The sequence below is a fragment of the Mustelus asterias genome, chromosome 12, assembly GCF_964213995.1.
Source record: "Mustelus asterias chromosome 12, sMusAst1.hap1.1, whole genome shotgun sequence".
NCBI lineage: Eukaryota > Metazoa > Chordata > Chondrichthyes > Carcharhiniformes > Triakidae > Mustelus > Mustelus asterias.
Genome location: NC_135812.1, coordinates 42,565,426 through 42,578,980, shown reverse-complemented (window position 1 = coordinate 42,578,980; position 13,555 = coordinate 42,565,426). Strand labels below are relative to the sequence as shown.

Genomic DNA, 13,555 nt, shown 5'->3' with positions numbered 1-13,555 from the left:
CTGAAGAAGCTTGGTGCCACGGTGCCCCTATTAAGATCTGTACTTTAGATCAAGACTTTGCATCTTTATTGACCACACGTTTGGTTCATGAGTATCCCTCCTGTGAGAAAGGTTCTTTGTCTAATTTGGAGTCAGTGAAGAAATCCCAAGTGTTCACTGTTCGATTGAATTCTCCGTTCTCGAGTAGATTGCAGCGAGCTCGGGGGAAGTGACAGAACACTTGCTGCTATAGATCTATGTTTAAAACCCATTGCAGATTTAAGCACCTAATCCTCACGATATTTGACTGCAGGTAACAGCACATTGTAAAAATGCTCAAGGTCAATGTTTGGCTGATACTATCGCCTGTAACTGCAGCAAAGAGGTGGCCAATCACTGTGAACCATTGACCTCATTACCATGGGGCTGGAGTTCAAACAGGTAGCAAGACACAGCCTGCCGATACGGAGCTACTCTGCTGATACGGAGCTACTCTGCCGATACGGAGCTACTCTGCCGATACGGAGCTACTCTGCCGATACGGGGCTACTCTGCCGATACGGAGCTACTCTGCCGATACGGAGCTACTCTGCCGATATGGAGCTACTCTGCCGATACGGAGCTACTCTGCCGATACGGAGCTACTCTGCCGATACGGAGCTACTCTGCCGATATGGAGCTACTCTGCCGATACGGGGCTACTCTGCCGATACGGAGCTACTCTGCCGATACGGAGCTACTCTGCCGATACGGAGCTACTCTGCCGATACGGAGCTACTCTGCCGATACGGGGCTACTCTGCCGATACGGAGCTACTCTGCCGATACGGAGCAACTCTGCTGATACGGAGCTACTCTGCCGAAACGGAGTTACTCTGCCGATATGGAGCTGCTCTGCCGATACGGAGCGACTCTGCCGGTACGGAGCTACTCTGCCGATACGGAGCTACTCTGCCGATACGGAGCTGCTCTGCCGATATGGAGCTGCTCTGCCGATACGGAGCGACTCTGCCGGTACGGAGCTACTCTGCCGATACGGAGCAGTCTGCCGACACGGAGCTACTCTGCCGATACGGAGCAGTCTGCCGATACGGAGCTACTCTGCCGATACGGAGCAGTCTGCCGATACGGAGCTACTCAGCCGATACGGAGCTACTCTGCCGATACGGAGCTACTCTGCCGATACGGAGCTGCTCTGCCGATATGGAGCTGCTCTGCCGATACGGAGCGACTCTGCCGGTACGGAGCTACTCTGCCGATACGAGCTACTCTGCCGATACGGAGCTACTCTGCCGATACGGAGCTGCTCTGCCGATACGGAGCTACTCTGCCGATACAGAGCGACTCTGCCGGTACGGAGCTACTCTGCCGGTACGGAGCTACTCTGCCGATACGGAGCTACTCTGCCGATACGGAGCTACTCTGCCGATACGGGGCTACTCTGCCGATACGGAGCTACTCTGCCGATACGGAGCTACTCTGCCGATACGGAGCTACTCTGCTGATACGGAGCTACTCTGCCGATACGGAGCTACTCTGCTGATACGGAGCTACTCTGCCGAAACGGAGTTACTCTGCCGATATGGAGCTGCTCTGCCGATACGGAGCGACTCTGCCGGTACGGAGCTACTCTGCCGATACGGAGCTACTCTGCCGATACGGAGCTACTCTGCCGATACGGAGCGACTCTGCCGATATGGAGCTACTCTGCCGATACGGAGCTACTCTGCCGATACGGAGCTACTCTGCCGATACGGAGCTACTCTGCCGACACGGGGCTACTCTGCCGATACGGGGCTACTCTGCCGATACGGAGCTACTCTGCCGATACGGAGCGACTCTGCCGATACGGAGCTACTCTGCCGACACGGGGCTACTCTGCCGATACGGGGCTACTCTGCCGATACGGAGCTACTCTGCCGATACGGAGCTACTCTGCCGATACGGAGCTACTCTGCCGAAACGGAGCTACTCAGCCGATACGGAGCTACTCTGCCGAAACGGAGCTACTCTGCCGAAACGGAGCTACTCTGCCGAAACGGAGCTACTCTGCCGATACGGAGCGACTCTGCCGATACGGAGCGACTCTGCCGAAACGGAGCTACTCTGCCGAAACGGAGCTACTCTGCCGAAACGGAGCTACTCTGCCGATACGGAGCGACTCTGCCGAAACGGAGCGACTCTGCCGATACGGAGCGACTCTGCCGAAACGGAGCGACTCTGCCGACACGGGGCTACTCTGCCGATACGGGGCTACTCTGCCGATACGGAGCTACTCTGCCGATACGGAGCGACTCTGCCGATACGGAGCTACTCTGCCGACACGGGGCTACTCTGCCGATACGGGGCTACTCTGCCGATACGGAGCTACTCTGCCGATACGGAGCTACTCTGCCGAAACGGAGCTACTCAGCCGGTACGGAGCTACTCTGCCAAAACGGAGCTACTCTGCCGAAACGGAGCTCCTCTGCCGATACGGAGCTACTCTGCCGATACGGATCGACTCTGCCGATATGGAGCTACTCTGCCGATACGGAGCTATTCTGCCAAAACGGAGCTACTTTGCAGATACGGGGCTACTCTGCCGATACGGGGCTACTCTGCCGATACGGGGCTACTCTGCCGATACGGGGCTACTCTGCCGAAACGGAGCGACTCTGCCGATACGGAGCGACTCTGCCGATACGGAGCGACTCTGCCGATACGGAGCAGTCTGCCGATACGGAGCTACTCTGCCGATACGGAGCGACTCTGCCGACACGGAGCTACTCTGCCGACACGGAGCTACTCTGCCGATACGGAGCGACTCTGCCGATACGGAGCTGCTCTGCCGATACGGAGCTACTCTGCCGAAACGGAGCTACTCTGCCGAAACGGAGCGACTCTGCCGATACGGAGCGACTCTGCCGAAACGGAGCGACTCTGCCGACACGGAGCTACTCTGCCGATACGGAGCTACTCTGCCGATACGGAGCTACTCTGCCGATACGGAGCTACTCTGCCGATACGGAGCTACTCTGCCGATACGGAGCTACTCTGCCGATACGGGGCTACTCTGCCGATACGGAGCTACTCTGCCGGTACGGAGCTACTCTGCCGATACGGAGCTACTCTGCCGATACGGAGCTACTCTGCCGATACGGAGCTACTCTGCCGATACGGAGCTACTCTGCCGATACGGAGCTACTCTGCCGATACGGGGCTACTCTGCCGATACGGGGCTACTCTGCCGACACGGAGCTACTCTGCTGAAATGGAGCTACTCTGCCGATACGGAGCGACTCTGCCGATACGGAGCGACTCTGCCGATATGGAGCTACTCTGCCGATACGGAGCTACTCTGCCGATACGGAGCTACTCTGCCGATACGGAGCTACTCTGCCGATACGGAGCTGCTCTGCCGATACGGGGCTACTCTGCCGATACGGAGCTACTCTGCCGATACGGAGCGACTCTGCCGATACGGAGCTACTCTGCCGATACGGAGCTACTCTGCTGATACGGGGCTACTCTGCCGATACGGAGCTACTCTGCCGATACGGGGCTACTCTGCTCATACGGGGCTACTCTGCCGATACGGAGCTACTCTGCCGATACGGAGCGACTCTGCCGATACGGAGCTACTCTGCCGATACGGAGCTACTCTGCCGATACGGAGCTACTCTGCTGATACGGAGCTACTCTGCCGATACGGGGCTACTCTGCCGATACGGGGCTACTCTGCCGATACGGGGCTACTCTGCCGATATGGAGCTACTCTGCCGAAACGGAGCTACTCTGCCGATACGGGGCTACTCTGCCGATACGGAGCTACTCTGCCGATACGGGGCTACTCTGCTGATACGGGGCTACTCTGCTGATACGGGGCTACTCTGCCGATACGGAGCTACTCTGCCGATACGGGGCTCCTCTGCCGATACGGAGCTGCTCTGCCGATACGGAGCTGCTCTGCCGATACGGAGCTACTCTGCCGATACGGAGCGACTCTGCCGATACCGAGCTCCTCTGCTGATACGGAGCTGCTCTGCCGATACGGAGCGGCTCTGCCGATACGGGGCAGCTCTGCCGATACGGTGCTACTCTGCCGATACGGAGCGACTCTGCCGATACGGAGCTACTCTGCCGATACGGAGCTACTCTGCCGATACGGAGCTACTCTCCCGATACGGAGCTACTCTGCCGATACGGAGCTACTCTGCTGATACGGAGCTACTCTGCCAATACGGAGCTCCTCTGCCGATACGGAGCTACTCTGCCAATACGGAGCTACTCTGTCGATACGGAGCTACTCTGCCGATACGGAGCTACTCTGCCGATACGGAGCTACTCTGCCGATACGGAGTGGCTCTGCCGATACGGAGCTACTCTGCTGATACGGGGCTACTCTGCCGATACAGAGCTCCTCTGCCGATACGGAGCTCCTCTGCCGATACGGAGTGGCTCTGCCGATACGGAGCTACTCTGCCGATACGGGGCTACTCTGCCGATACGGAGCTAGTCTGCCAATACGGAGCTCCTCTGCCGATACGGAGCTACTCTGCCGATACGGATCGACTCTGCCGATATGGAGCTACTCTGCCGATACGGAGCTATTCTGCCAAAACGGAGCTACTTTGCAGATACGGGGCTACTCTGCCGATACGGGGCTACTCTGCCGATACGGGGCTACTCTGCCGATACGGGGCTACTCTGCCGATACGGAGCTACTCTGCCGATACGGAGCAACTCTGCCGATACAGAGCTACTCTGCCGATACGGAGTGACTCTGCCAATACGGAGCGACTCTGCCGATACGGGGCTACTCTGCCGATACGGGGCTACTCTGCCGATACGGAGCTACTCTGCCGATACGGGGCTACTCTGCCGATACGGAGCGACTCTGCCGATACGGGGCTACTCTGCCGATACGGAGCTACTCTGCCGATACGGAGCTACTCTGCCGATACGGGGCTACTCTGCCGATACGGAGCTACTCTGCCGATACGGGGCTACTCTGCCGATACGGAGCTACTCTGCTGATACGGGGCTACTCTGCCGATACGGAGCTACTCTGCCGATACGGAGCTACTCTGCCGGTACGGAGCTACTCTGCCGATACGGAGCTACTCTGCCGATACGGAGCTACTCTGCCGATACGGGGCTACTCTGCTGATACGGAGCTACTCTGCTGATACGGGGCTACTCTGCCGATACGGAGCTACTCTGCCGATACGGAGCGGCTCTGCCGATACGGAGCTACTCTGCCGATACGGAGCGGCTCTGCCGATACGGAGCTACTCTGCCGATACGGAGCGGCTCTGCCGATACGGGGCTACTCTGCCGATACGGAGCTACTCTGCCGATACGGAGCGGCTCTGCCGATACGGAGCTACTCTGCCGATACGGAGTTACTCTGCCGATACGGAGCTACTCTGCCGATACGGAGCTACTCTGCTGATACGGGGCTACTCTGCCGATACGGAGCTACTCTGCCGATACGGAGCTACTCTGCCGATACGGGGCTACTCTGCCGATACGGAGCTACTCTGCCGATACGGAGCTACTCTGCCGATACGGAGCGACTCTGCCGATACGGAGCTACTCTGCCGATACGGAGCGGCTCTTCCGATACGGGGCTACTCTTCCGATACGGAGCGGCTCTGCCGATACGGAGCTACTCTGCCGATACGGGGCTACTCTGCCGATACGGAGCGACTCTGCCGATACGGGGCTACTCTGCCGATACGGAGCTACTCTGCCGATACGGGGCTACTCTGCCGATACGGAGCTACTCTGCCGATACGGGGCAGCTCTGCCGATACGGGGCGGCTCTGCCCATTAAAAGTACCCGGCAGCTGAGCTTGGTAGACAGTTCAGGCACCCAGGGCTAGGCAACCATAAAATCTCTGGCTACTGCTGGGGGGTGAGGCCATCACCACTGAGTTAACAACACTGGTAGAAATGAATAGAAACCCCAATAAGCTGGTGTTAAGCTGTTAATTTGAAATATGTCTGCCAGGTCAGGTAGACTGAAAATCATTGCAGCCCATCTGGTCTGCACCAACTCTCCGAAAGACCATCCCACCCAGGCTCACCCACAACCATACCACCCCCCCTCCCCCGGCCCTATCCCTGTAACCCTATCCCTGTAACATTTACCATGGCTGATCCCCCCAACCTACACATCTTGAGACATTAAGGGGCAATTTAGCAAGGCCAATCCAATCTAGCTTTTCTATATTTGTCATAGAGTTTGATAGCACGAAACGAGGCAATCAAATATCTACCTACTCTAATCCCATTTTCCAACACCTGGTCCATAGTCTTGTATGCTATGGTGTTTCAAGTTCTCATCTAAATACTTCTTAAATGTTGTGGGTTCCTGCCACTTCTACCCTTTAGAACCATAGAATTCCTACAGTGCAGAAAATGGCCATTCATCATATCGAGTCTGTACTGACCCTCCGACAGAGCGTCTTTCCCAGGCCCAGTCCCTGCCCTATCTGCGTAACCCAATGCATTTACCCCATTAATCCCCCTAACCTACACATCTTGAGACACTAAGGGTCAATTTTAGCATTTTCAACCTAACCTGCACATCTTTGAACTGTGGGAGGAAACCGGAGCACCCGAGGAAACCCACGCAAAGACGGGGAGAACATGCAAACAGCGCACAGACATGTGCTTGGGGCATGTTACCATTTGCAAATTGGCTACAGCTTCACTAACTACAGAGAGTATCCCTCAGGTTGTAGAGCACTTTGAGATTATAAGATAAATTTTTCCTAATTAGTGTGGGAGCCAGTTAAAAAATCAGAGCGGAGACCAAGCGCTGAGCTAGTTTACTCAGGGCCCTAGCTGTTTGACTGGAGTTTATCAACAATCGCCTCCGCAGTCTGGCAGGATGGCAATGTAAAATTAGGTTACTCAATATTGGGGGCCGGGGGAGGAGGGGGAGGTGCTGCGTAAAATGGTGGGGCCAATGTAACATGACAAGGCTGCAGTTATATATTGGCAACTTGGCTGAGAGCTGTGTGTGTGGGGGAATCGAGGGGCTGGGTGGGGGGTCTCTCCTGCTCAGTTATATTGTGCCCCAGATTGTCGCCCCGCCCTCCCCCCCACCAATGGGCATTGAGCATCCCACCAGTCTCTGACTGCTGGTCACCCCTTCCCCTATCACTGCTCACTGAGGCCTAGCTAACTGGCTCATGTGAGGCCACCTGCTTACCTTCCATGGGCAGTTAGAGGTAGGCAATAAATGCTGGCCTTGCCAGCGATACCCACATCCCGCCAGTGAATAATTGTGGCTGGCATCTCTTGGGATTGGAGAGAGGTGGGGAATGGGGAGGGGAACCTCCCTCATTGGGGTAGGTGACACAACCTCAGGCAACTAATTATCATAAAATCTGGTCATGGCTTCCAGAGCTGCCAGAGGCAGGTTTGCCCAAGGACTGTCCCAGCTGCTGACCAGGGCCTACTGCCTCTGAGTGACACCGTGCCCTTTCTTCACCTTTCCCACTTTGAAGGCTAAGTTGGCTGCTGTCTCAATCATTGCTTATTTCCTGCATTGCTGGTGTCTCTTTGTTGGGGTGCTGTTTGGGGTGCAGTTCGAGGGCACTGACCCCCATCAGCACCTGATGGAAGTGCCAGTGTTCATTATTCACACGGGGGGGGGGGGGGGGGGGGATTACTGCAGTGTGGTTAAGAGTGGGAACTCTGGCCGATTTCCCCCTCTTTAACACAGGGCTGCCGTGGTGTGACTGCCACTGCCTGCTGCACTTGCCCTGGAGTGAGGGGTGAGCTCTGACTCTGTTACTCACTGGATAAACTTCCCGACACATAGACAGACCCTGGAAATTGCCTCTTTAAACCCCCTGTAGTTTGCTGGCCGTTTCCTCCCAAGCATTTGGCTCCGATATTTAGCAGCAAGAACCCCGTCGTGCAGCAGCTGTGCTAAGAATGATTGAACCATTAAATTACATTTCACATCAGCAAACATATCCCCCCCTTGCCACTTAACGGAGCAGTCACATCTTCAACTCAAATGTACAGACGGCACATAAGAATAAGCCCATGACATTGTCAATTAGATATTTAATTAAGATCAAATTTCAGACATCTATTATTATTTTAATCTGCTTTAAGCCCGTGTTATCATTACAATATTAATTTTTCTTTGATATATTCTCGAGTTGATTTTAATCAAAGCACAGCAAGGCTAACGTGATTCCTCCTACCACACTCAGACCAGAGATATGTTTATTGTTTTTTTTGTTTAAATTTTCATACTTCCGAAGAATGGCGTGCTTCCAGTGCTTGCAGCTTCTCCTGAAGATGCTTAAATTCCTGTTTGTGACGGATCTCCGACTTCTGGAGCGCCTCGTAGTCCGTCATTTTTCTCTCAGCCGCAGAGATCTGCTCCTTTAAGAAGCTGATGGCTTGTGCTTGGTCCTTGTAGCCAGCCTGTAGTTTCTCCTGCTCACCGAGTCTCAGCTCAGTGTTCCGGAGTTGATCGATCAGGATCTGGAGCTCTTGTCTGTGCTGACTAGTCGTAACCTCCAGTTTGTTCCGCCAGTTTGCGTTGCATTCTTCCACTTCGTATTTGGCTTCTTGCAGCTTAACTCTGAAGTCCTCTTTTTCCTTTATGTGAAGCGCCATCTCAATCTCGTGCTTTGCTTTAAGGTTCTCCCATTCAAGCTGGTGTTCCATCTTCAGGCTTTCTATGGTGGCTCTTAGCTCTACCAACTCACTGTTCTGGACATCGCTACCTGCAATCAATGAGACCTTAAGTTCCTCCAGAGATTTCTGGTGGTCAGACACCAGAGTGTCCAATTTGTTCTTCCAATTGTCCATCATCTCCATGTTTTCCTTTGTCGCTTGGTGCAGTTTCTGTCGCAGGTCACTGATATCCTGCGAGTATTTCTCGTTGGTGGCCTTTAACTTTTCCATCTCCTTTTGGTACTCCTGCAGCCTGGCCTCGTATTTCTCCCTCAGTGAGACGCTCTCACTTTGATGCTCCTTGTTGGCCGACGATAACTGTTCTCGCAATTTGAGAAGCTCCGACTGTAGACTGAGACTGTGCTCAGGTGTGTCAGGCTTGTTGGAGTTTCTCAGTCTCTGCTGCAGCTCCTCGATCTCACTGTTCCGTAAATTCAGTTCATCTTCCAGCTGTACGATCCTGGATTTTTCAGCTACTGTCGTGAGCTAGAGAGTCAGAAAATCAAAGAAGACACAGTTAGTATTCAACATATTGCTGCTCAGATGGTTCCTACTAATTGGTTGTAGACTGGCCAAGTGTGACATGACAGCTTCTATATACCACCTGTTGTATAGTTACTGTTCCGTAGCTTTCATTTTGAGATAGTAGGAACAAATAATTTACAGATTTAGTTTGTTGGCTGGAGTATTGCCAATTGGTGTGTACAACAGGTGGTATAGGAGCACATCTACACATCATAGTGTCACAATAGCTAGTCAATGTGCTTTGTATATGAAGCTTAGTCTTGGTCATGCTGCATGGATCCTTCAATTGTGGGAAAGTGCTAGAAAGGACCCCCCAGTTTAAACCACTGCTTTCACCATTAGACACGTTATCATTCTCCAAAGGTTATCAAAACTTTGGCACGCTGGAGATTAGCAACCTGAGACATTGTAGGGTTAAAGGTTACTACCGTCCAATCACTTTAAAATGATGACACTCAGGGCTCATTTTGTTGATTCCCATTGAGTCAGTGAGGGGAAGGCTTCCGAGAGAAATAACAAAAGGATATTTGCTCCAATCATCAGTTCCGTCCTCATTGCCCTGAACCTATCTATCTGCTAACCCTATTAATCAATCCCTTATCTGGGAACATTTACACAGTCCACTTCAAAAGGCCTTCCCTGGTCACTGACCCCATTATTATATTCTTATATTTATACAAAAAAAATCTACAGCTTTCCTGCATGGATTTCAATTTGTGACCCTTGGTTTTTATCTCATAGAATCATAGAATCCCTACAGTGCAGAAGGAGGCCATTCAACCCATTGAGTCTGCACCAACCACAATCCCACCCAGGCCCTATCCCCATAACCCCATGCATTTACCCTAACTAGACACTCTGACACTAAGGGGGCAATTTAGCACGGCCAATCAATCTAATCTGCACATCTTTGGACTGTGGGAGGAAACCGGAGCACCCGGAGGAAACCCACGCAGGCACGGGGAGAATGTGCAAACTTCATACAGACAGTGACCCGAGCTGGGAATCGAACCCAGGTCCCTGACCACTGTGCCACCTGCCGTTTCCTCACTAATGTATTTAATAGAATGCCTCACTGGGCTTTATCTATGCACACTGAGTTTTCTATTTAATATATACTGTGGGCATTTTCCCTCATAATGTATCTCTATTATACAATCTACAGTTCATTGGGAGTTTGATTTGTATATTCACTCAGACCTTCTCCCTTTGGGGAATAGTGGGTAATTGCTGGAATGATTACTGCTTACCAACCTTTTGAATTGTGTCATAAATGCTCCAATCCTTTATGAATGACTGCAACTTTATACCCAAGAGCACGCTGCATCATTAAATAATTCAAAGTCTAAGGTTGGAATTTTCCCATCCTGCCCGCCACGGGAATTGTAGCAGGTGGGACATGGACCACGCAAAGGTCCGTTGATCTCGCTCACCGCGCTCACCCCAATACCGGAAAATCTGGTCTGGTTTTCCTAATTTTTTTCACTCACTCCAACATCCTTGCCTTTCTCATTGTCTATCGCTGTGTACATGCAGACTCTGCCAATCCAACCGGGAACCTCTGATAGGCCAAAGCACAAAATCCAGGCAACTCTCTTCAACTTAGCCCACTATTTCTTGTCTGTTGATTTGTTTTGTTTGAATCTTTTGGGCGTGGAGGTTTAGAACGGTCTGTTTTTAGTGAAGTTGCCTTGCTGGTTTATTAATCCTAAACCAACATTTGTTAGTCAGCAACTTGGACATGGCCCCTCAGATTCCCACATGCCCCGAGGCAGTGGGGTAGCTGCTTCGACTCTATCAGTCTTTCTGCTGCATCCAATACATCTCCAGCCCTCTAATACCTATTGATCTTCCCGGGCCTAGTGCATCTTCCAGAGCCTGCATAACATTAAACAGCTCAGGAAGTTTTACTGGTTCTGTATTTTGATGGCCGTACACTTTGTCCTCTCTGCTTATTGTTCTGAGCCCCTCCTCCTGCACTCAATGTAATGCCCCTCCCCTATGTTCCTGCACAATGTTTACCACCGCACCTCCCAAGACCGCAACCCTTCACCTGGAAGGAAAAGGGCATCAACCGCATGGGAGCAGCATCACTTCCAAGTCGCCCACCATCCTGTCTTGGCCGTATGCCTTCAGCCCCTCATTGTCACTGGGTCAAAATCCTGGGTCTCTCTATCAAACAGCATGGCGAGAGCTTCACCACATCGACTGCAGCAGCTCACCACCTTCTCTAGGACAACAACTGATATGTAGCAAGTGCCCTCAGCTCTGACGAAAGGTCCCCCTGACTCGAAACATTGGCTCTATTCTCTCTCTCCACAGATGCTGTCAGAACAGCTGAAGTTTACTAGCATTTACTGATTTTCTTTCAGATTCCACAGTATTTTGCTTTCAGCAAGCATCAGTGATGGCCACACACGGTGTCAGGTTGTCAACTCACCTCTGCAACAATTGCCTGGTCATAATAGCACTGAACATTGAGAACAAAGGTCAGGGGAGACTGGCCAATGAGTCCAAAATAGCACGTTGTTAATATGAATTCTTCCCAGCTGTTGAAGATGTCTGTTATTTTAATCTGATTTCAGACTTATGATTGATGTCACTTGCTAGCTGGCCAGCACTTTCAGTAATTTAGCATGAACCATCAGTCCTGTTGTTCCACATGCAGGCCAATGTCACAAGCAGAGCTAGCGATGTATCAGGGAGCTGAACCTCCACGTGTTTGTCAGAGCGCTCAGCTTCCTGCTACAGACTTAGCAAATTAGATGTCGTGCCAAGCAATGTATTTTGCAGTCCAATGCCAAGCAGAAACATAAAAAAGGCTTTCAAACGCAGACGTGAAAAGAAAGCCACTCCCCCACCCCGCCGCCGCCTTCCAACGCAAAGCGCAGCAAGACAGAAAACAAAAACCCAATGTGCTTGAAAAATAAAATGAAGCGCTTGTGACGCCAAGCCATTCTCAGGCAAGCTATGGTACTGACTGAGGGGGCAGGGGTGCACACGAACTGGCTTTACCCGAGTGTCTTCGAACTCCTTTTGGAGTTTTCCAGCTTTGGTCCTTTCAAAGAGCAGGCTGTGTTCGAGCTCCCGAATTCGGGCATGCTCTAACTTTGTCTGAGTCTGTTAGTCCCGAGGGAAGAAGGTGAAAAGGGAAGAGGGAGAGAGGGAGAGAAAGAGAGACACAAACAGACTGTAACAGCTCAGCACAACATAATAAACAGGGAGGGAGGCAAATGCAGAACGGTTACAACATCAAACATTCAGACTGAGGGGAAAAGGCTTCCTCTGAATGACACTTGCTGATCTTAATAATAGGCATCAAGCATTCAAAACAATTCACATTTCATGTGAGCCTATGGGGAAAGATTTGAGCCTTTAAGTTAGTCACACATAAATCATAGGTCATAGAATCCTACAGTGCAGAAGGAGGCCATTCAGCCCATCGAGCCTGCACCGACAACAATCCCACCCAGGTCCTATCCCCGTAACTTCACATATTTACAGTCCTAACCCTCCACCCGGCACTAAGGGGCAATTTAGCTTGGCCAATCAACCTAACCCACACATTTTTGGACTGTGGGAGGAAACCTGAGCAGCCAGAGGAAACCCACGCAGACACGGGGAGAACGTGCAAACTCCACACAGACAGTGACCCAAGCCGGGAATCGAACCCGGGTCCCTGGCACTCTGAAGCAGCAGTGCTAACCACTGTGCCACCGTGCTGCCCTATGACAGCCGCATATGACTGCCGCACATAAAGTATTAACTTTTTATTTTCGCACCCTATGGTGGCAGGAGGGGAGGGTGAAATCACTGGGCTTGCACTGTTCCTCACAGCGGCAAAGCTGAGATTGGGAACTCAGCAGGGCTGAGGATTAGTGCATAACAGCACCACATCACCACATTGAGAATCACGTTCACACAATGGCATCCCTGCTTTCTTCTCTTGCAGAAATAACCAAAGCAACAGCACTATTTTTTAAAGGACCCCCAAATCAGAGGATGGATTGCATCCGTTTCCTGCACACTTCAGACTAGTGGGTCACCAGGAGCTTTCTGCACTGAACTCTCTGCAGTATCGGAATATAACAGAAGAGAACGGAAGTGGCAAGGAATAGAACTGCAAACATGCACAAAGTGCTTATCTCCTTATGGAAAATTAGATTACCATGAGTATTTCCCATGGACAGGTAATCTACAGTCAATGCTTATATTTTGCATCATCCTATGTTTCCTTGCAAGCTACCAAAATTCCAGCTTTGAAATAATTTACATGGACATCTCGAATTCCAGATCATCTGTGATTAAATATCTGATTTCCAACTTGCTCACATTCAGCTCCTTGGGGAATCAAT

The 13,555-nt window shown here is 51.8% G+C and overlaps 1 protein-coding gene across 1 annotated transcript in view; it reads right to left on the bottom strand.

The window, feature by feature from the left end:
* clip2 (CAP-GLY domain containing linker protein 2) overlaps positions 1 to 13,555 on the bottom strand; it is a gene marked incomplete at its 3' end in the record, with an annotated part of 313,298 nt that overhangs the window by 20,051 nt on the left and 279,692 nt on the right. Inside the window, exon 9 of the mRNA XM_078226021.1 lies at positions 8,247 to 9,161. Within this exon, the coding sequence (XP_078082147.1) occupies positions 8,247 to 9,161 (915 nt within the window). The remainder of the gene's footprint in view (positions 1 to 8,246; positions 9,162 to 13,555) is intronic.